General features: G+C 33.8%; 2 protein-coding genes across 2 annotated transcripts; one reads left to right on the top strand and one right to left on the bottom strand.

Annotated features, from left to right (window-relative positions):
• Positions 1 to 9059: 9059 nt before the first annotated feature.
• LOC141677452 (alpha/beta hydrolase domain-containing protein VTE7-like) lies at positions 9060 to 13727 on the top strand. Its single transcript, XM_074483396.1, has 10 exons — positions 9060 to 9471; positions 10646 to 10740; positions 10818 to 10915; positions 11014 to 11063; positions 11344 to 11439; positions 11820 to 11909; positions 12020 to 12112; positions 12274 to 12369; positions 13346 to 13411; positions 13529 to 13727. Exons 1-10 carry the CDS (start codon positions 9283 to 9285, stop codon positions 13667 to 13669), a joined length of 1014 nt encoding a protein of 337 aa, XP_074339497.1. The 5' UTR covers positions 9060 to 9282; the 3' UTR covers positions 13670 to 13727.
• Positions 13728 to 13902: 175 nt separating this feature from the next.
• LOC141677453 (uncharacterized) lies at positions 13903 to 16368 on the bottom strand. The gene is made up of 4 exons (XM_074483397.1): positions 16160 to 16368; positions 15811 to 16053; positions 15696 to 15732; positions 13903 to 14512 (listed from the first exon to the last, which is right to left on the bottom strand). Exons 1-4 carry the CDS (start codon positions 16212 to 16214, stop codon positions 14209 to 14211), a joined length of 639 nt encoding a protein of 212 aa, XP_074339498.1. The 5' UTR covers positions 16215 to 16368; the 3' UTR covers positions 13903 to 14208.
• Positions 16369 to 22979: the final 6611 nt, after the last annotated feature.

Below are 22979 nucleotides of genomic sequence, written 5' to 3'. Positions count from 1 at the left end.
CCCATTTTGTGTCAATAGAACTCTTGTTCTTTGGCTTGGGTACCAGCTTCCATCCTTTGTTCTTCTCAAATTGGTTTAGCTCCTCTTGCATTGCTAAAATCCAATCTGGATCCAATAGAGCTTCTTCCACTCTCTTAGGTTCCTCCTGTGATAGAAAGCTACTATACAGACATTCATCTTGAGTAGCCCTTCTAGTTTGCACTTTAGATGTAGCATCACCAATGATCAGTTCAAAAGGGTGATTCTTGGTCCATTTCCTTTGAGGTGGTAGATTAACTCTAGATGAGGTTGCCTCAGTATTGTCATGATGTGTGATAGAACGTTGATTGGTTGAAACTCCCCCTGAGTTGCTGATCCTTTGAAAGGAATTGGGAGCTCTATCAACTGATGAAGTGAATTGATTATCTGTTGACAGACTGTGATCAACGGATGCTTCATTGTGAACTTCAACGGATGATGCACTTTGTCTTTCAACGGATGCTGCATTGCTTCTTTCAACGGAAGCTGAATTATGACTTTCAACGGATGCAGCATCTTGTGCATTATCCAAAGGCAGATTTTGAATTCTTCTTGAGATGCCTTCTTCATCATTCTCATCTTCACTATCATCACAATATATCTCAATATTGTCAAATTTGAGTCCTTCATGATGTCCCTCATCTGTTAGTCCATCAATCTTTTTATCATCAAACACAACATGCACAGATTCCATGACAATGTTGGTTCTTAGATTGTAGACCCTATATGATTTTCCAGCAGAATAACCAACAAATATTCCTTCATCAGCCTTTGCATCAAACTTCCCTTTGTGATCAGGTTGATTCCTTAAAATGTAGCATTTGCAACCAAAGACATGCAGAAAGTTTAAAAATGGTTTTCTTCTCTTGAATAATTGATAGGAAGTCATGCCTTTTGCCTGATTGATTTGAGAAATATTCTGAATGTAACATGCACAGTTAACAGCCTCAGCCCAAAAATAAGTTGGGAGTTTTGACTCTTGAAGCATTGTCCTTGCAGCTTCAATTAGTGATATGTTCTTCCTTTCCACCACACCATTTTGTTGTGGAGTCCTTGGAGCTGAGAACTCATGCATGATCCCATTTTCTTCACAGAACAACTTCATGGTTGAATTTTTGAACTCAGTTCCATTGTCACTCCTAATATTCCTTACTTTGAAATTAGGATGATTGTTGACTTGCTTGATATGATTGATAATGATTTCACTAGCTTCATCCTTTGATCCAATAAAATAAACCCATGAAAACTTTGAGAAATCATCTACGATCACTAGGCAATATCTTTTCCTTGAAATTGACAATACATTGATTGGTCCAAAAAGATCCATGTGTAGCAGTTGTAATGGTTCATCAATTGCAGATTCAAGCTTCTTACTGAATGATACTTTCTTTTGCTTTCCTTTCTGACAAGCATCACACAGTCCATCCCTTGTGAATTCTACTAGAGGCATTCCTCTAACTAAGTCCTTTTTGACTAGATCATTCATTGTCTTGAAATTCAAGTGGGACAGTTTCTTGTGCCATAACCAACTTTCAACTGAACTTGCTTTGCTGAAAAGACAAGTAATAGATTCTGCATCTGTAGAGATGAAGTCAGCTAAATACACATTCTCTTTTCTAACTCCAGTTAGAACCACTTTATTGTCCTTCTTACTTGTGACAATACATGCTTCAGAATTGAAGGAAACAATATTCCCTCTGTCACATAGTTGACTGATGCTCAATAAGTTGTGTTTGAGACCATCAACAAATGCAACTTCATCAATGATGACATTTTCTTTTGAAATCAAGCCATATCCCATAGTGAATCCTTTGCTGTCATCTCCAAAGGTTATGCCAGGGCCAGCTCTCTCCTTAAACTCTGTGAGCAGGGTGAAATCTCCTGTCATGTGTCTTGAACAGCCACTGTCCAAGTATCATAGATTCCTTCTTTTTCCCTGCACACAACAAAATCAATCAAGTTGATTTTGGTACCCAAGTTTCCTTGGGTCTAGCCTTGTTAGTCTTTTTCCTAGACTTCATTCCTCCTGCATCTTTTGACTTAGGTAACTTTGGGTCAACCTTGGTCTCAGATGTGATTGGTTGAAGTGTGGGTTAGTCACAGAATCATTTAGCACATTTGATTGAATTTGATAAGGCATAGATTGTGCAAACATATTATTCCACATAGGCATATTGTATGGTATTTGAGGCATACTAAATGCAGTAAAATAAGGATTATTAATATATGGCATGTTTGCAAAATATGCATGGGGATTCTGATGAGACATATCAGGCATAGCATGCAGAGGTGACATAGACATGTTAGACATGGAGGGATTTGAAGGCATGGGAGCATTCTTAATAGATTTGCAGTTATCAGATAGATGATTAACACTTTTACAATGCACACAGCTTTTTCTAGGAGCATACTTATCAGGTGTGTAATTGTTATGTTTATTAATCCATACCTTCCCATTTCTTTTAGATTTTCTTTTAGTTTCCTTTTTATTCTCAACCAACTTGAGCCTATTTGTCAGCTGATCTAAAGTCATGTGTCCAATATTCACCTTACTGGCATCTTTGGATGTGCTAGCTCCTTCTTTGACAAAGTTCTTGAGAGTTGAACCATCCTTCTTATTGAGATTTTTATTTTTAAAATTACTTGCCTGTTTTAATTGATGAGCCTTCAACGGATGCTCTTTTTCTTCTGTCAACGGATAACTTTCATCATCCGTTGATTCCAAATCCGTTGACAATCCATCAATTAATTTTAACTCCTTTTTGTTTTTCTTTCAGGCATCCTCACAGAATGATTCAATTCCCTGAACCTTGGCAATCTGAACACTAACATCCCTAGATATTTTCCAGGCCTTGATTACCTCCTGCTCACTCTTTAACTGTTTAGAAAGAATTTCTACTTTCTTAACAGCTTCTTCTAGTTCACTCTCAACAGTCAAGCATTTAAGTTTAATCTTTTCAAGCTCAATTACCTGATCCTCTAACACAGCATTCCTAACACTTAAAAACACATTATTTTCTTTGATCCTAGTGTTTTCTTTAGCTAGTGATTTAAGGGAAACACGCAAATAATATAATTCATTGGACATATCATTTATGGCTTCATTGCATTCATTTTTAGAAAGCTGAGAGAGATCAGTAGTAATTACCTGGTTGCTTGATAAACTAGTTTCATTTTCATCAGAATTAGCCATCAGGGCTAGATTGACATATTCCATATCATTATCTTCATTGACTTCATCTGCTGCCCAATCATCTTGAGTGAGAAAAGCTCTTTCCTTTTGTTTGAGCAAATCAAAATACTTCTTTTTGTAATTAACTTGCTCAAATTTCTTCTTATCAGATGTTGGCTTCCTACACTCACTTGCAAAGTGTCCACTAATGCCACAGTTATAACATTTGAACTTGGATTTGTCCACCATGTTTTTGTTTGGCTTAGTGAATTTTGTATTTTTCCTAAACTTCATCTTTGCAAACCTCCTGGACAGAAAAGCCAGATGTTCATCAACATCATCAGAGTCATCCTGACTGGAATTGTCTTCATCCTCAGCTACTTGCTCTTTACCCTTGCTTGATTCTAATTTGCTTGTGCCAATTTTGAGACTTGGCATTGTCTTCTCCTCATTCCTGGCTTCAATCTTCTCACTGTCAGCTACAAGTGTAATTGTTCCTCCTTTTCTCTTTCCCTTTTCCAGCAGCTCATCCTGCTCCATTTCAAGTTCATAAGTCTTCAAAATTCCATATAATCTTTCAAGTGTGAAGTTCTTATAATCTTGAGAATTTCTTAGAGAGACAGTCATAGGCTTCCATTCCTTTGGTAGAGACCTCAGAAATTTTAAGTTGGAATCCTTGACTTGGTACACTCTACCATACAGCTTCAATCCATTTAACAGTTTCTGAAATTTGTTGAAGGTATCATTTAATGATTCTCCTTCTTCAAAGTGAAGATATTCATACTGTTGAATAAGAAGCTGCATCTTGTTCTCTCTAACCTGCTCAGTACCTTCACAGATAATTTGTACAGTATCCCAAACTTCCTTTGCAGTTTGGCTATTGATGACATTGTCAAACATATCTTGATCTAAGCCATTAAACAAAATGTTCATGGCTTTCTTGTCCTTGCGGATTTCTTCCATGTCTTCAATAATCCATTTGGCTTTTGGCTTGGGAATGGACTGTCCAACAGCAACTGTTGCAGTAGCAGCTGTGGCCACTTTGTGAGGGATGTGAGGACCATTTTCAATACAGTTGATGTAGCTTTCATCTTGAGAAAGAAGATGTAAATGCATCTTCACTTTCCAGTGATGATAGTTATCTTTTTCCAGGACTGGAATCTTTATACCAATATCCTTCCTAGCAGGAGGATTCTTCTGTGCACTCATGATATTAGCAGAATAGATCTTTAAACTCTTTGTATGTTAAGAGCTTGCTCTGATACCAATTGTTATTCCCAGTGGACTAACAATGAGATTTACAGAAGGGGGGTTGAATGTAAATCTCAAAACTTTTTCAAGTTTTGAGCAGTTTCTAAGGCTAAGTGTTTTAGTGAGCAAATGTGTGTGAATTGCTTGAAGCTAATACAGACAGATATATATTCAAACACAAATATAAAGAACACAAAGAACTTAAAAACTTTTCTGGTGGATTTGTTGTTCCACCAGAGATGTGTTATTTCAGAAAATCTGTGATTCAAATAATTAAATCACAGCTGCTTCCTAGTACAAACTAGATGATTTTCTCTCTGGATTTTTCTAAACAGCTCTGGAAAATTCACATCTAATTACTAGCTGCTACTTGATTTATATATCACCAAGTTTACAAGTGAAGACAAAACTATAAAATACAATTAAAAAGGCTCTTCACATGTTTCTTCTTCATTTCTCTATCCAATGCAATTTGGGTTTAGCTGTTAATCTTTGAATACTCCCTTGTTTGCACCAGAATGGAAATGCTGCATTTTCTTGATTCCTCCTAGAGGCTGCCACATTCCAGTTTGTCTCTGTCAACCCATGTGCCTCTGTCAGCTTATGAATTGTCACTATCAACTGCTATTGAACTAAGCATCCGTTGAAGCTTTCATCTGTTGATGCCTTATCCGTTGAGGCTTTATCCGTTGAAGCTTTATTTGTTGATGCATTTAGCAATTGAAGTCTTATCCGTTGAAGCACTTATCCGTTGATGGATATTATCCGTTGAAGCTTTAGAGACATCCGTTGAAGCTTTGTTTCTTATCCGTTGAAGGTCTTCAATATCAGTTGATACTTCTTCACTTATACAAAATTACAAGGCATGAAATATTTACAATTAGCCCTCCTATTTGCATATCCACTAGTAGTCAACATGACTGATAATTTCCTACAACATCTAAGAATTACAACTTGAATCCAGAGAATGAAATGTGCTACAATACTAAACTTATTTCTAAGTAAAGCTACTCCTTCAACGGATAGCCAAGATGGTCTTATCCGTTGAGGCTACAAACACTAGATTTCTACTTAAGTGTTTTGTTTAACTTATCATCAAACTAATACACATATTCCTAACATACACAGAGATCAAGCTCTGATACTGATAGAAGAATAAGTTCTGATAAACAAGTTCTGACTAAGCCTGATGTTTTGATACAGGGTGAAAGTCAAGAATCACAGAAGTTTATATAGACATTGAAGTTTAAGGGGAAGGAAACAACAGTCTACTATCAAGACCCCAAGATACAGAAGTTGGATGAAGAAATTTCAAAAAGGCTATTTCTCAAAGACAATACAAGAATGGACTTTGAAAGACTGAAGGAAGAAGAAGCCAGACTTAAAGCAGAAAATGTCAAATCCGAGTCTAAAGCTTCTATTATTGCAAAGAAACCTCCAAAGCCTAAGGGCATTATGATTAAAGAGAAGACAAACTCTGAGGCAACCAAATATGAATTTAAAGCCAAATCACAAGTAAAGGTAGATCCAATGTTCAAGGGCAAAGCTAAAGTTGATGATTCTGTAAAAATCTATCTGCCAATTATGGATCTGGAAGCAAAGGATGATGAAGATACTAGTCTGATTTTGAAGAAGAAAAAGAATATTCAAACAACCTCTGACAGAGCTCATGTTGTTCAAGATCAGGACTTAGTAAATTCTGATATGACAATGAAGCAAGCAACCTCTGACAGAGCTCAAGTTGGCTTGATATCAGAAGATAAAGAAAAGGAAACCTCTGACATTGCTCATGTTAAACCTTCAAAAATTCTACTACCTGGGTTTACTAAAGCTCAACAATCTACTCAACCTTTGAAGACTACATCAAGTGGTTTTGAAGCAAGAGTTATTCGAGAAAAGGAAGCTAGAGACAAATCAGGATTGGGTAGTTCTAACGAAAAGAGAGTAAATAATACTACCTCTGATCCAACCTCTTTGAGTGAACCAGGAATGGGAACAACTCCTGAAAGATTGAATCAACTGGAGTCTGTACAAATGGTCTACCACTTTGTGCTAGAAGAAGATATCATGTTATATTTCATGACAGATGGGAGGGCATTCCATATAAGAAAGGATTCTATTCGTTTGAAGTACTTTGAAGAATTGCAACATGTGTTATTTCTACTTCAAGTGAAGAACAGATCAACAGATGATGCTGCCAGATACATAAGGTCTAATATTGAAAGACAAAAGCAATTATACTCTGTAAAGTCTAACAGGCCATACTATCCTAAGTACAGAGCTCACAATGGTGATATTGTTGAGATGAAGCCTAATACTGCCAAAATCTCTACATTTCTTGGTATTAAGGTACTTGAATTCAATCTAGAGTCTGATAAAGACTATGTCATCAGAATGGATCAGGAGATAAGAAAAGCAAAAATAAATGATCTCAGGGCTGCTATCTTTCAGATAGGAGAAGATACAGTTGAACTTAAAGATGCAAATAGGAGGATGCAGAATGAACTTGAATATGCTGAGAGAACTCTTTTGAAGAACTATCTCAGAACAACTCCTGACATTAGAGAGATCACACACTGAAGCCAAGTCAAGGACTACAACTGTTAAATTCTGAAGTATATACAGGCTAAAGCTGATATCAGACTTTAAGGATGGTAAAAGTTACAAGGACTGTGAGTTGTAGTTTCTAGTCAAATTCTTATATGCATTTGTACTTAATATTTTTGACATCATCAAATATCTACTGAACTTGTATATTATGCTAATTTACAAGTTGGGGGAGATTGTTAGATATATTTGTGATGTCATCTCTAATAATGATTTGTGTTTAGTTTTCAGATCTTGACTAACAGGACAAATCACGACTTAACTGGAAATCAGTACTTATACTGAAGTCAGAACTTAAGATATCAGAACTTAAGTTATCAGAACTTAAGATATTAGAAGATATTTATCAGAAGATAATATCAGGACTTAAGAAGACGTTCAGATAAGGAAGGCGGCTGATTGAAAGGAAAGAAGATCAAGACTAAAACAAGAAGAGATATGCATGGAGAAGAATTCTATGAAGAATAGAAGAATTGAAGGAAAAGATAACTAATTAATATATTTTAGGATGCAGACTTATATTCGATATCAATTAGAAGATTATCTTGTAACTGTGTGTCTATATAAACACAACATAGGGTTTACACTATAAGTGTTATCTTAATCGAGAATATTATTCATTGTAACCCTAACATCTCTCGTGATATTTGTTCATCACTGAGAGAGAACGGTTTCATTGTTATACTGTTTTATTAATAAGATTATTTTATGTTTCATACTTATGTTCTTAATTCGATTTGATTGTAGTATACACTGTATTCAACCCCCTTCTACAGTGTATGTGACCTAACATGATATGAAAATACACGTATACGAAAGTACAGGGTCGAGATTTAGTTTCAATTTTGTATTTACCCTTTGGATACACGACATGACACGAAGTATACCACATAAATAAATATTATAATTAAATATTAATATTTATAATGAATATATTAATATTTATAATAAATATGTGTATATTTATTTTTAAAGTAATACTTGATTGTATAACACATGTATATAAATGTGGTTTAACATATATGTTTTGTATATTTTCTAAAATTTTCAACAAAAAATATTAAATGTTCAATTATTTAATTCATTAATTTAATTTATATTATTTTTCAATTTTACACAAAAACACGAAACGAAAATATACAAACACGAAATTATATGAAACCTGAACGAGTCGATTTTGTATTTGACATTTAAGTACATGAAACACGAAAATATACGACATAAAAGATTTATCAGGTCTAGTTTGTATGTCACAAAAATTAACCATTCATAAAAAAAATTCATTTTTAAAAGTATTTTATATTAAAAAATTAACATATTTATATAATAAAAACTTTTTAGAAATTACATATGTACAAAAAATAAATCATAAAGACATAATTAATGTCGTATTAATTATACCTAATATGTCCTGGAAAATTTAATCTGAGACTCATCACGGACACAAACGAACGTGACATTTCGTGTTCAAGCCCCATCACGAACATGAATGTCCAATGTGATACTACACATCGTCCAACATGAAAATTAACTCCCATAAATAAGAATATACCCTAATCTAAAACTCTTCGTACATACAACATATATAAAGGGCTTCACAGTCATTCCAGAAATGCATTTTTTACTTGATTATCAACAACACATTACAACACAAAGAGAAACGTAGGTATTTTGTGAGCACTAATCGGTCTAATGTTAAAAACTAACAACAATAGTTTTTTATTCCACAGACATACATTATTTGTAATTGTAAGAACTATTTTCAGTCTCACAAATTAAAGGGAACCGAATTCAAATTTTAGTCTCATAAATATTCCATTTTAATTAGGTACATGCAGAAATCCAATTCAAATTCGAACTATGTTCGGATATATCATAACCTAAATTAATCCAATTCGCCCGGCAAAAAAATGAAATAAATCTGATTCGAAATCGGTGGAACCGAAACCGGCCCATTTATGATTTATCCTATAACCAGGTCTAGTGTTGATGGGGCTGAATCCGTGGGGGTTATTCTGGTCCTTGCAGCAAATCCCAGGTTGGTTGGATATCTTTGGCGCAATACTGTATGTAGTTTTTGTTATGTGGCACGCTTGTGACCGCTTGACTCTCCCCCTCTATTTTCAAGAACCTCAACCTGATAACACCCGCCCTAAAAACTGTATTAAATCAGCATTGCTTTCTTTGCTACGACCTCTATCATTTTGGTGTCCTCTTACATTATAGTGGTGAACATGCTCTGTATGTCAGTGGCTGCTGGTGCTGCAGCTGCCACGCCAATCTGTATTAACGGACACGCCTCTAAATGCTCTGTTTCTGCTAATGCCAATGAGTTTCCGTCATTTATACCGAAACAAGTGGAGAATGTGAAAGATTTGTTTGCTCGAAAGATGGCCTCAAGAATTCAGAGGCTGCCAGTTGAGGTATATATATATTATTGAAGATTTTATTGAATTCTATCCATTTTCACTCTATTCTCGAGTACATGTCAGCGTACTCTATTACCATTTAAACATGAGCAAATAGAGGAAGTTGGACTTGCACTAACATTAAAAATGGTATGTCGAGCATGCAAGCCTTGTGTTGTGACTTATAATCTATTACCATTTGTAAATTAAGCGTCTTAAAATGAGGGGCCCTAGCGACGACCTTACCCTGCCTACCCGTAAACACTTCTCAACTTGATTACAGAGACAAAGAGTTGAAATGATAGAACACAGACAGATTAACCTGATAATGACCAGAAATGTCAAATGACTAATTTATTTATTTGATATTTTTATCGAATTTCAGGAATATTTGAGCATCACCAAGCTGACACTTTTAAATTGTAACATCCAAGTTAGGCTGTATTGAGATTATCTGGTTTAAGGGCCTTGGGTTGTGGGAAGTTCCCATCCCGCATTACATTCTCAACTCAATATTCAGATGCCATAAAGGTTAAGTCATGTTATATTATACTTGGAACAGCTATCATCCTTTGCAACTAGAACTATAGGACTAACTTAATGGTAGTACGGCGCTCTTTAGGAGCAACTGGGATTTTCACATTATCATATACACTAAACAATCACATCTTTATAATGTTTTTCCCCCAATTGATACACAAAAGCTCATATAATCTCTTCTGCCCTGAGTCTCACTTGAGATATACAAGTAGTCAACATTAATCCGATGTTTCTAATCTTACCATTGTCTAGCTTTTCTTTCTTCTTTTCTTTTTTGCTAATTCATTAAAAGCAGTTTATTATGAATGTCTACATGAGTACATGTGCTAAAATGGTGTTTACAAACACATGTCAAAACATGTTGGATAAGATCACAAAGATGCTGCATTTCTAGTGTTCAAGCTATTTTCTTTATAAGTATTTTTACATATTTATCTTCTTCATTTTTCATTTGTTATGTTACAACTATATCAATGCAATTGTATTATATGGATAGAAGCAACATGAGGGAAAGGAGCATTTCCACTAGGCTATTTACCAATCCTCAATTGTGTATGTATCTTTGACAATACTGCATTGAGTTCTGTTTCATGTGTTGTTGCTTTTATGTGGATTCATCTTTAACATATGGTTCATCTTGCATTTGCAGCTTAGCAGCTTAAACAGACCTATATTGAGTAGCTGCGTGAAGCCTATGGTACATGCAAAGACATATCCATTAGTTCTTTTGCATGGTTTTGACAGGTTAGGAATCCATTAAAATCAGATTGTTTCTTGTGGAATCACTGCTTGTCACTAGTTTATTAGTCCCTATCTCTCAGCTCCTGTTTAGAGTGGAGGTACACTTTTCCATTGCTTGAAGATGCTCATTTGGAAACGTGGGTGATCGACATTCTTGGTTGGGGCTTCTCTGATTTAGGTTTGTCTTGTCAAGTTGTATAAACTTATATATAGATTGGTATCTAATTAGTGCAATTTAATTTGACAATTTTTTAACATTTACTTCATATGTATTAGAAAGTCGTCCAGCTTGTACTGTTGTTTCCAAGCGTGATCATCTTTATCAGGTGCATGACTTGATCCCTCCCTCATTAGGCAAGTTTTAACCCTTTAATTATCATTGACAAATATTAGAACCAACATTTTACTGAAAAGGCTACTTTTATACCACAGAGTTTGTATCCATTTCGGAGGCACCACCCCTTGTAGAAATATTGTATTTTAAAGTATAACTTGATGTGGAGATATGTTTATCACATGGTAGATTTTATTGATATTCACAGTAATTTCCTCTCTTGGAGGAGCCCACGATTAGTCATAGTATACTGAACTAATTCTTCTTTACAGTTTTGGAAGTCCTACATCAAAAGGCCTATGATTCTAGTTGGGCCAAGCCTTGGAGCAGCAATTGCAATTGATTTTGCAGTCAACTATCCCGAAGCTGTAAGTAAATATGATTCTGTTCACCAAGGTCTTGCCCCAGCTGTATCTTCCCTTTTCCTCCACTTGAGGCTGAGGGTTAAATCTTAAATCCTCCTTCCCTTGAATAAAACTAAATTACATTGAAATAGTATCTACATATATAAATATTTTTTACATAATAATAAATGTAATTATGTTTACCAAGGTCTTGCCCCAGTTGCATCCTCCTTTCTCGAGTGATCAATTGAGAGCTCAATCCCCTCCCCATTTAAAAAATGAATAACATTTAAATAATATCTACAAATATGAAAAGAAGTTAATAATGTGAATCTGCAGCTTCTGTTATTAGATTCACTGCATCTTAATTTCTTACAATAAGGTGTTTCTATGTATATTACCAGGTTGATAAGCTGATCCTAATTGATGCCAGTGTTTATGTAGAGGGTGCAGCAAACAGCTCCAAGTTGCCTAAAGCTGTAGCTTATGCTGGAGTGAGTCTGTTATGATAACTTATTGATATAAATTAATAGTCTTTCATCAGTTATCAAGATCCTGTCGTTATTTATACAATAATTGCTAATATATCGATGTCTCTTGGCAGGCTTATGTTTTGAAGAGTCTCCTACTGCGGTTATATGCAACTAATTTGACTTTTAATGGTTTACCATTTGATACCTGCTTAGACTGGACTAACGTGAGTATTTTCTTAAATAGAATCTACGAATGAAAAGCTAATCAGGGTTTAAAATTTCATGACTACTTTTCTTCTTCATGTTTTAAATTATTTTTTTTTTCTGGATAAATGTTCCAACTTGTTCTGGGTGTGATGTAATCAATTTCCTGCTGTGTTCCTAGATTGGGCGTTTACATTGTCTGCTGCCCTGGTGGGTGGACACAACAGTTGATTTCATCATAAGTGGGGGTTATAATGTTCGCGAGCTTATAAAACAGGTATGGTCTATGGATGTTGTCAGTATAGTCATTAGCATTCTGGGGTCTTGCATAAAGTTCTCTTGGTTATTGGATGCACCTCTATTCTTAATTTGCACTCTTTATTCTTTCTACCTTTTCATTTCATATGTATGCAAAAGCCTATAATCTCACGCACAATCTTATGGTACACCATCATACACAGATATAGTTTGCCTTTGAGAAGTTGTTGTGATTTTGGTTCAGGTTCTTTTTGGTAGGTCTAAAGATGTGTCATCAGACATGAGTTTAACCTTTGATCATATATAAAACCTTGAACATGTTTTCTTATACACCCCGCCACTCAAAATACAATGCATACTATTATATTATAATCGTAGTTCAAGGTCCAAATCAGATCCAGATTTTAACCGGACAATCTATATTTATCTATATTTGGTGTTTTCGCCAAAAAACTGGCATTGCTGTTTCTTCCTCTTACTTTTGCTACTTCTTATTTGCTTGCTTCCTTCAAGTGCTTCTGCATCCCTATCTCTTCTCTGTTCAGGAATAAATCCATCAATCTTGCATCTGGCTTGAATTCGATAGTATTTTCTGGTTCAAACGGTATATGTTATGGCTGTTTGGACAAATATAGTTATATTTTATACATATCCTTTCTAATTAGCCAAACAAAAAAAAATGCATACTCTTCTAGTTAATTTCCTTACATGGTTGTTGTCTTGTTCTAGCATACTCTCTATTTTCTGTTAATAATTCTGTGAATAACAATATTTTCCTCCCTTCTGCATTGGCTGACATTTAGTAGGGATACTGTTTGAACCTCCTGCGGCATTTGTTTGTTTGACAGATGTCTTTTGCATTTAGTTTCATTACACGCAAATATATATTAAGCAACTCAAGTTATTAAGCTGGAGATAGGTTATTTGCTTGCGTAACTGTTTCCCAAGTAAACTTCATTCAAATTTTTGATGTGTTTCAATATGTGGGTGGTCAGGTTAAGCAGGAAACACTTATTATTTGGGGAGAAGATGACCAAATCATAGACAATAAGCTTGGAATAGTGAGTACTTTCTGAAGCTCTGTATTCTAGAACTTGATTTAAGATATAGTCTACCAACAAGATTCAAGCTAAATAGCATTTCTATGATACATACTTGTCTCAACTCCTAAAATGCAGAGATTGCACTGCGAGCTACCAAATGCAAGAATACGTCAAATACCAAATTGCGGTCATCTTCCACACGTTGAAAAGCCAAACAATGTTGCCGAGCTGATTGAGGAGTTCATCAAAGCTGATTCTCCTCTACACGCTGTGTAACAATACTATAACATCATTTTATAATCATCTTCTTATAAATATTTAACGTTTACTGCTATCTTCCGAGAAAATTTTACACCTGGTTTTATTTGAGTTTGTTTCTGAAGTAGCAACCTGAAAGTGCATCTTTCTTGTTAACACCTGGTTTTACATTTGGACTTCTTTCTTGGAAGAAACCAAGTATCACGCCATGGACGGATCAGATTTTAATTATGTAGTTATTTCAATCTGTATTGAGACCCGTCAAATATAAAGCCTGATCAAACTCATGCTTAATTTATGATCAGCAGAAGCTATCCAAATTAATAAAGAAAAATTTTAGTTCCAAGTCCAAGGAACTAAATAAAATTTAAAAAATACAGCCTCTCTTCAGATAGATATACAAAACGAAAAATCTAAATAGAGGAGAGATCAGGTTTTCTACTTAAATAGGAGGCAGATGATCTGATTCCCCATGCTAATAATCAAAGTTCAACCCTAAGTGCCAAAATATGTTCCCCATATGATTAAAGAAACTCCACTGCCTTTATCAACTTTCCTCAGCCTCTGAAGCACAGTAGGCCTGATGATGAAAGGGCTAGAGTTAAAGAGTAAAACAAGCTTGTTACTTGACTGAGCCTCCCACTTCCACTGCCGTCTGGATTGTTGATTCCAGTGGGGGCAAGACCAGGAAACGGCGAGCCTGGAACAAAACCTGTACCTGTTCCTGTGCCAGTACCAGTACCGGTTCCAGTCCCGGGTGTACCCATGCCTGGGGTGCCTGTGCCTGTGCCTGTGCCTGGGGTGCCGGTTCCAGTCCCTGGTGTGCCCGTGCCGGTGCCAGGTGTGGTTGGAGTTCCTCCACTGAACAGCAAATTAGAAAAACTAGATAAACATATACCCTTGTATTTGAGTAATGGTCTAAAACAACATATGCATCAAGTCATCAACTATCAACAAAAGACAAACTACACAAAATGTATAGGCAAAAAAATCTCTTTTCTTAGTGGGAAAATTGTCTTGGGGGTATATGTAATGCCGACTAATAATTATATGTACCTAATAAATCTTGGACTAATTGCCTAACAGGGAATATTTCTCAACACAGACAGATAGATATGCATACAGACAAACTTCAAGTTTAAACAATTTAAAGTGGACAGCTCAATGCTTCAACCACAGCCACCTGCTGCAACTGCTAATCAAATGTAATGGTTTAATTACAGATCAATAATCAGTTTTTCTGGCACAACTTGTTTCCATTTGCATAGTAAAAACTAATCCCTCCTTGCCAAATTCATGAGGCATGTTTCACTATAGATAATAAGATACTCCCTCCGTCCCTCCCAAATGTTTACATTTGGGTGGGGCGCGGAGTTTAAGAAAAATTATAAAATAGTAGAGAAAAGTTGAAAAAATGAGTAAAGTAGTGAGACCGATTAATATTATATGTATAAAGTGGGTATAGTGGAGGAAAGTAGTGGATTTAGTTAATATAAAAATTATAAAAAATTTACTATTTTTGGAAAATTTTGAAATGTAAACAATTGGAAGTTGGAAAATTTTGAAATGTAAACAATTGGAAGGGACATCCCCAAAAGGAAAGTGGAAACAAATGGGAGGGAGAGAGGGAGTATTAAGAAGAAAATAGGGACCCCACTTCCATAAAATATAAACCACAGCATTTTACTGTGGAGTCTGCTTATGAAAATCAACATCATCATTCATGCCAAATTTTAATAATGACAATGGGGCCAAAATTAAAATTATCAAATTTCTTACAAGCACATAATCAACAATACATCATCATTCATGCCAAATTTTAACAAAACTAAAGGGGTCAAATTAATCATCAATTGTCATGGAAGCTCATAAGTTGAATAGTGTCAGAAGATACTGTAGTAGAAACTCCAGATCTACTTCACAACTCTTACTAAACTAAGCACAAAAAATCAATACACTTAACTACCACAACTAATAATCTACTTGATATATCAAAACACAGGATCTATAACAACAATATAGAGACATCATAAGTCATACACACCTGGCACTTGTTGGGTAAACACATCCAGAAGTAGGTGCTGCAAACAAAACACAAAACACAAACATGTAAGTAGAGTCACAAATCTAAGAAAGTAAGGATTACAAAAAGTACTTACTAGGTGGATTAGCACTAGGAGTAGCAGTGCCAGAGAAATCACAGGTAGCACCAGCCTGGCCCTTTTTCTGAAAATAGCTATTAACAGCATAGTTACAATGATCTTTAATGGTGTTTGGATTATAACAAGAACCACCTTGTACAATAGCAGTACAATCAGCTCCATTTCCACAAGCATAATCTATGCTCTTTTGAAGTGCAGAATCACCCACTCCATCTTTACATAAACAATATGTAGCTCCACCTGAAAAACTCATCACTTTTTCATCAAGAAAATCATAGCCCACCGAATAAAAGACTCTAAAAAAATCAAATCTTAAATAAAAAAGTGAACTTTAGAAGAAACTTACTTGAATCTTTAGTCATTGCAAGCAATAAAAGCAAGCTTAGTAAAACCAAAGCCATATTTTTAGCAAGTTTGTGAGGTGATTAATGAGTATGAGGGGGTGGTAATAAATGCTTTAAGGAGTGGCTTTTTCTATGTATGTTTTTTAAGCAAAAGGAGGTGGATGTATGGTGTGGGAAGAGGTGTGGGGGGTTTGGACTGTTTGCGTGTACATGGCATGCGTTATTTATACTTGAAAATGTGAATTTTATACGGCCAATATTATATTAGTAGATGCTGTTGAGGGTGGAGAGGGACAAGTTTAGGGCTGTTCACGAACCGAGCCGAGCCGAGTTTTGATCGAACCGAGCCGAGCTTTAATTTTTTTTCTGACGAGCCGAGCCGAGCCGAGCTTTCTTAACGAACAAAAATCTGTGTTCGAGCTCGAGCTCGTTAACGAACGAGCCGAACACGAGCTTTTATCGAACAAAATCGAGTCGAGTCGAACCGAGCCGAACACGAGCCGAACACGAGCTTTCTCCATCAAAACGAGCCGAGTCGAGCCGAGCCGAGCCGAGCCGAGCCGAGCTGAATTAAAAAATTCTGGTCAAAACACCGGTTGACTGTTAAAATAACAAACCAAATACTTTTATTTTTTTCTAAAAATTTTGTCATATCACTAAAATATATTGATCTTAACATCCGTACGGTTGGATCATTCATAAATATTTTTAAAAAAATCGAAACATTAATACGATGCTAAACACTAATTACAAGTACAAGTCAAAACACTGGTTGACTGTTAAAATAACAAATCAAATACATTTATTTTTTTCTAAATTGTTTGTCATATCACTAAAATATATAGATCTTAACATCCGTACGGTTGGATCATCTATAAATATTTTAAAAAAAATCAAAACATGAATACGAGACTAAACACTAGTTACAAGTATTGTTCAAACAAGTGGTTGATTGTCAAAATAACAAACAAAATAAATTTATTTTTTTCTAAAATTTTTATCATGTCACTAAAATATATAGATATTAACATCCGTACGGTTGGATCATTCATAAATATTTTTTAAAAAATTGAAACATTAATATGAGACTAAACACTAGTTCTAAGTTCTGTTCAAACAAGTGGTTGATTGTCAAAATAACAAACAAAATAAATTTATTTTTTTCTAAAATTTTTATCATGTCACTAAAATATATAGATATTAACATCCGTACGGTTGGATCATTCATAAATATTTTTTAAAAAATAAAACATTAATATGAGACTAAGCACTAGTTACAAGTAAAAGTCAAAACACAAGTTGACTGTTAAAATAACAAACCAAATACATTTATTTTTTTCTAAAACTTTTGTCATGTCACTAAAATATATAGATATTAACATTCGTACGGTTGGATCATTCATAAATATTTTTTAAAAATTAAAACATTAATATGAGACTAAGCACTAGTTACAAGTAAAGGTCAAAACACCGGTTGACTGTTAAAATAACAAACCAAATACATTTTTTTTTCCTAAAATTTTTGTCATATTACTAACATATATAGATATTAACATCCGTACGGTTGGATCATTCATAAATATTTTTTAAAAAATCGAAACATTAATATGGGAGCAATACTTGTCAAACTACTAGTTAACTGTTAAAATAGCAAACCAAATATATTTATTTTTTCTAAATTTTTTATTATATCACTTAAATATATAGATCTTGACATCCGTACGGTTGAATAATTTAATTTTTTAACATAGAGTGGGGTATTTGAGAATATATGTATATGCATTGTCACTTTGTCAGTAAGTGTCTGTGTATTCCAACGGTCATTAACTCATTAACCTGCATAATTGAACCTCAGCTTTGCTTAGGAATTGTAACTAGTTGAAACACATTTTGAACATTTTATCATGAAAACTTACACAAATCTTCTTACAACATTTTGCACAAATTTTGAGTCGAGATACATATATCTCAAAGGTTGTTACAATCGAATGTTATGTGACTGATATTGACCACCATCAACTGATATCGAAAAGTACGATAACTTGTAATAGAAAATTTCATAATATTTATGGTTTCTGTTCGATTTGATTTGTAATCGAGTGACTAATTTAAGTTTGAATGTCTACACTTTGAGTATTGCATTTTAAGAAACTATATATAGTAAACAAAATCTCAAATTATCAAGTATTAATTAAAATAAATCATCATATTGTTTCAAATTTGGATGTACTTGATTACCTGAATATGCTATTAAATCATTAAAATAATGGATTACTTGAAAGTCATAATAAAAGTAGTGTTAATCTATTAATCTTATAATATTGAATAATAAAAATTTTAACAAAATAAATGTGCTTCCTAATTAATTTATATACTACATACTATATATTTTATTATAAATGTATTTTGCATTTGGCGGTTGCAATTTTGCGATATTGTGATTTTTAGAAATTTAAAATGACATCTAAATTGTCAATAGCAATTTTAATATTTTCATCTGCAACCAACTCACGTTTGACGATAATCGGCAAAATACAGTTCAGTTGCGAACGGTACCAGTAATTAATACGGTTCAGAGTTTCATTTGTACACCCTTAGAATATAATTATAAAATTTTGGAATCAAATCGATTCCTCAACATGTCATTCTAATAAATGACTTAGTTTCGATCCAAGTCACCCTATCATTGTGAACATACATGAATAGCATTTTTTTGCTCAAAAAGTGCTTAAATGACTGCTTTTGTAAAGAGTATTTTACTAAAAAAATTGTTTTTTAGAAAAAATTTTTTGATCAAAAAGTAACTATTAGAGAAAACATATACCCCGACCTTTTGAAAAAAAAAATCAACATCAAACATCACCAAAATCATTATTCTTTTAATTTTTTATATCAAAATATATAAATATCAAAAATATTATCAAATACTCTGTCTGTCTCTTCCATTTGTTTACACTTTCCATTTTTTGATGTACCTTCCAATTGTTCACATTTCAAAATTTTTAAAAAATAGTAAAAATTTTTTAATTTTTAAAATAACTAGATCAACTACTTCTCTCCACTATACTCACTTTATAAATATAATATTAATCGGTTCTACTATTTCACTCACCTTTTTAACTTTATTCCACTATTTTATCATTTTTCTCTAACTTGTAAATATTTGTGAGGGACTGAGAGAGTAGTTATATAATTCTTCTAGTAACACTTACTCGCTCTGTTTTTTAATATATGACGTTTGATTTTTTAGCACACATATTTAGGAAGGTTGATCATATAGTCAGAATTATTATTTTTAAGAAATTCTTCATCTGAATAAAATATGAGATCAAAACTTTAATTTATGAAAAAAAAATTATTTTAATTATAAGGTCAAACCTCCTAAATATTAAAAAACAGAAAGAGTATATTTTAACAGAAATATTAAATAGGGTGTAAAACATTGTCAACAAGTACATAACAGTATCTCGGCTGCGTATAAGCCTGATACAGTTTCATAACTCTGGTTGAAGATGCTCTCGGAACAAAAAGTTTTACATTTCAAAAGGGTAATTAAAGATAAAGTTTACGAACCCTGTTTTGTTTGTACAGTTGGCAGATACTCGCAATTTTGTAATGCCACAATGAGCTTGTCGTCCTTTCTCCCCTCTTTGTTTAAGTTTGGGACATCAACATCTGAGGTGGTGCGCAAAAATCAACATTTACATTAATTTCTTTTTAAGAATAACCTTTTCTTGTGTCTCCCATAAAAATCAATATTTATATGAAATTTTTTTTTATCGTAATTAACCCGCAACCGCTACCTTCCGGTGCGCAGTGCGCACTGGGTAAACTCTACGGGCTCACGTAATAGCCTGCAAACCACGTAAATCAAGGTAAATCGTATTTAAGCGACATGCTCTGCCTCAGGAGGCATAATCATAAATTCTCCTCCCGTGGGATTCGAACCTGTGACCAAGATGATAGTTATCATCTCTTTAACCAACTAAGCCTGTTTTCCCAGTTTTACCACTAAATTCTTAGAGATACAAACTAAGGAAATGATATTCCTCGAGCAAAACAAGAATGAAAAGATAAAACAGTCTCTTGCATTCACAATCAAAAATCTGAAAAATTGAGTGAGAGGATAATTTATTAGTTCTTCGCAACTTGTTGCTCCAAATATAAAAAAAAATCTGAAAATAATATTTCCCTAGAAACTACTCTATCCTTTTGATTTGTTATCAAAAGAATTGAGTACGGAAATTAAGAAATATGTATAGAGTAATAAAAAAAGAGAAAGAAAAATGGGTGAAGTGGTGGGCCCATTGATTTTTAATGTATAAAAAGAAGACTATGAGCTAAAAGCAGTGTGAAAAGGGAGAAAATGTGGAGAAATGGAGGATCCATTAACTATTTTTGGTAAATTTTGAAATGTAAAGAAATGAATAGTAAATTCAAAAAGAAAATTGCAAAGAAATGAAAAGGACAGAAAAAGTACTACTTTTCTACTTCGAAATCACAAATTTGACGAGGTTAGTAACTTTTCCTACTAAAAAATTATAAAATTTATTTAGCAATTTTTGAACCAGAGTGAAATATATTATTCGATGAAAGGCTTTCCAAACGAAAATTATTTGCTCATGCAATATTTTTCTTTAATCACTCGGCATTTCCAAAATTCAATTATTTGATGTGCGAATCTCTCGTAGCCCCTTCTTACAAAAGCAGATTCTCAGTGTATGACACCGTGGCACCGACATTTAATAAAAATGGTACTCCCAAGAATTCTTTATATTAGGGGACCCGTGAATATTTTATATTGGGGGATGGAGAATTGACATGTATTTTAAGACTCCATTGTGGTTTTCAGCATTTTAAGACTCCCGTGTGGTTTCCAATATAATTTTAATTTTTTTTTCTTTTAAATAAAATTATAATATTTAAACTTTTATACAGAAAAAAATTTAAAAGTAAATTATAAACTATATTTTATAGTAGACTTAAAATACGTGTCAAACATAAGAAAAAAGTACGTAGAAAATCCAATGGGACGGAGGAAGTAAATGATTTTATGCCTAATTTGTTTGATAGAAAATCTAAATTTAGTTACAATTTTTTTAATAGTATGTAATTTTTGTCACTAAAAATAGAAAAATGAAAAATAAAGGGAGTTTGTCAAAAATACTCAAATTTTCAATATGTTGTTAAGAGAATTTGGTATAATAATATTTTGAAAATTTGCTGGAATAACATAGTAAGATACAGATATTTTATTAAAAAAACACGGGATGCATTTGGATAGGTGTTTTGACTAATCTTGTGATTGATTTTTTGAATGCCCGAGAAAATGTGTATACTCACTCTGATGCTAACTGTTTCTAAAACTTAAATGAGAGTCGTACATACCCTATTTATAGGATTTTAAGTCGGACTAATTTTTGGATGACAAGATACCTCTAGACATGCCTCAGTTTCATCTGGTCCGTCGAGGTCTAAGCCTAAAAGTCTCGGAGACAATCCGTGAAAAAGCTCAAATGATCCATGGCTCGAGCCCATTAAGCTACGTAATAGTCATGAAACGAGGCGGTGTCCACTCGTGAATAGGCATGAGGGTACCTAAGACATCATATGCAACCTCTGTGGGCCTTAGCATATATTGCGGCATGTTAAAAATACTCGACTCATTTTCCCACCTCCTTCAGAAAACCTTTTGTTATGAGTTTTCATATTGATATATCATAACATTCATATCGATATGTTGTAAACGATAAGACTAAATCAAATTGACAACCCTAAGATTTAGTTGGTTGATAATCAACTTTGTATTTTGTACTGTATTGCTTGAGTCTGTAAAAATGGTTAGAAGATTAGACTAGAGTATTTTTCTGTAAACAGTTCAAGCCTAAGGAAAGAACTCTGAAGAAGATCAAGATAGATCATGCCTCAGAGAAATGATACAGAAGTTTGAAGTTGAATAAATATGTTTTATAAAAATGTTCTAAGTCAAGATATCGACAAGTCATAGATCATGCAATATAGAGAAGTCATTCGAGAACTCCAGAATGACTTATCGAGAAGTCCAAAATGACTTATAGAGAAGTATCAGAGATATCGATAAGTCAAATGAAGATATGAAGATTTGAGATATCGACAAGTCATTTCTACATGTAGAGAACTCAGGGATATCGACAAGTCAAAATGAAAATGTGAAAGATTGGAGATATCGACAAGTCAAATTATCATTAGAGATCTCAGAGATATCAGAGATATCGACAAGTCAAAATGTATATAAAGATCTTTGAAATATCGACAAGTCAACTACATGTAGAGATATCAGATATATCGACAAGTCATTGAGCATGCAAATATCAAGAGACCTCGACAAGTCAAATATACCTATAGAGAACTCAGAGATCTTGATAAGTCATTATGCTTATCGAGATATCACTTCTCTATAGAACAAACTGGAGATCTCGACATGCCTCTCAAATACAGAATGCAAACAAAAGAAGATTCAAGATTATCAGCCAACAAATAATCTATCAATTAGACTGAAAAGTCTACAAAGTAGCTGGGGAAAATACAAGATCAAGGGCCAAGATTAACTAGACAAAGGATAATTACAAACCTGCAAGATTCTGCACAGATTTGCTAAGCCATGAATGGAAATAGAAATAGGTTGCTTTAGAAAAAGGTTTAGTACATTTTATTGCAAGTTTTGTTACCCGTGCTGCTAGTGTATAAAGCTTGTACCGGTCCTTAGTTTAGTAGTAACAAACAGATTTAACACTTTTGTATTCACTCAAGATAGAAACTGAGTTCTTTATGTTAGATATAATT

Source organism: Apium graveolens, chromosome 8, assembly GCF_009905375.1.
Source record: "Apium graveolens cultivar Ventura chromosome 8, ASM990537v1, whole genome shotgun sequence".
NCBI lineage: Eukaryota > Viridiplantae > Streptophyta > Magnoliopsida > Apiales > Apiaceae > Apium > Apium graveolens.
Note: the sequence above shows the minus strand (reverse complement) of the source record. Positions and strands in the feature narration are given on the sequence as shown.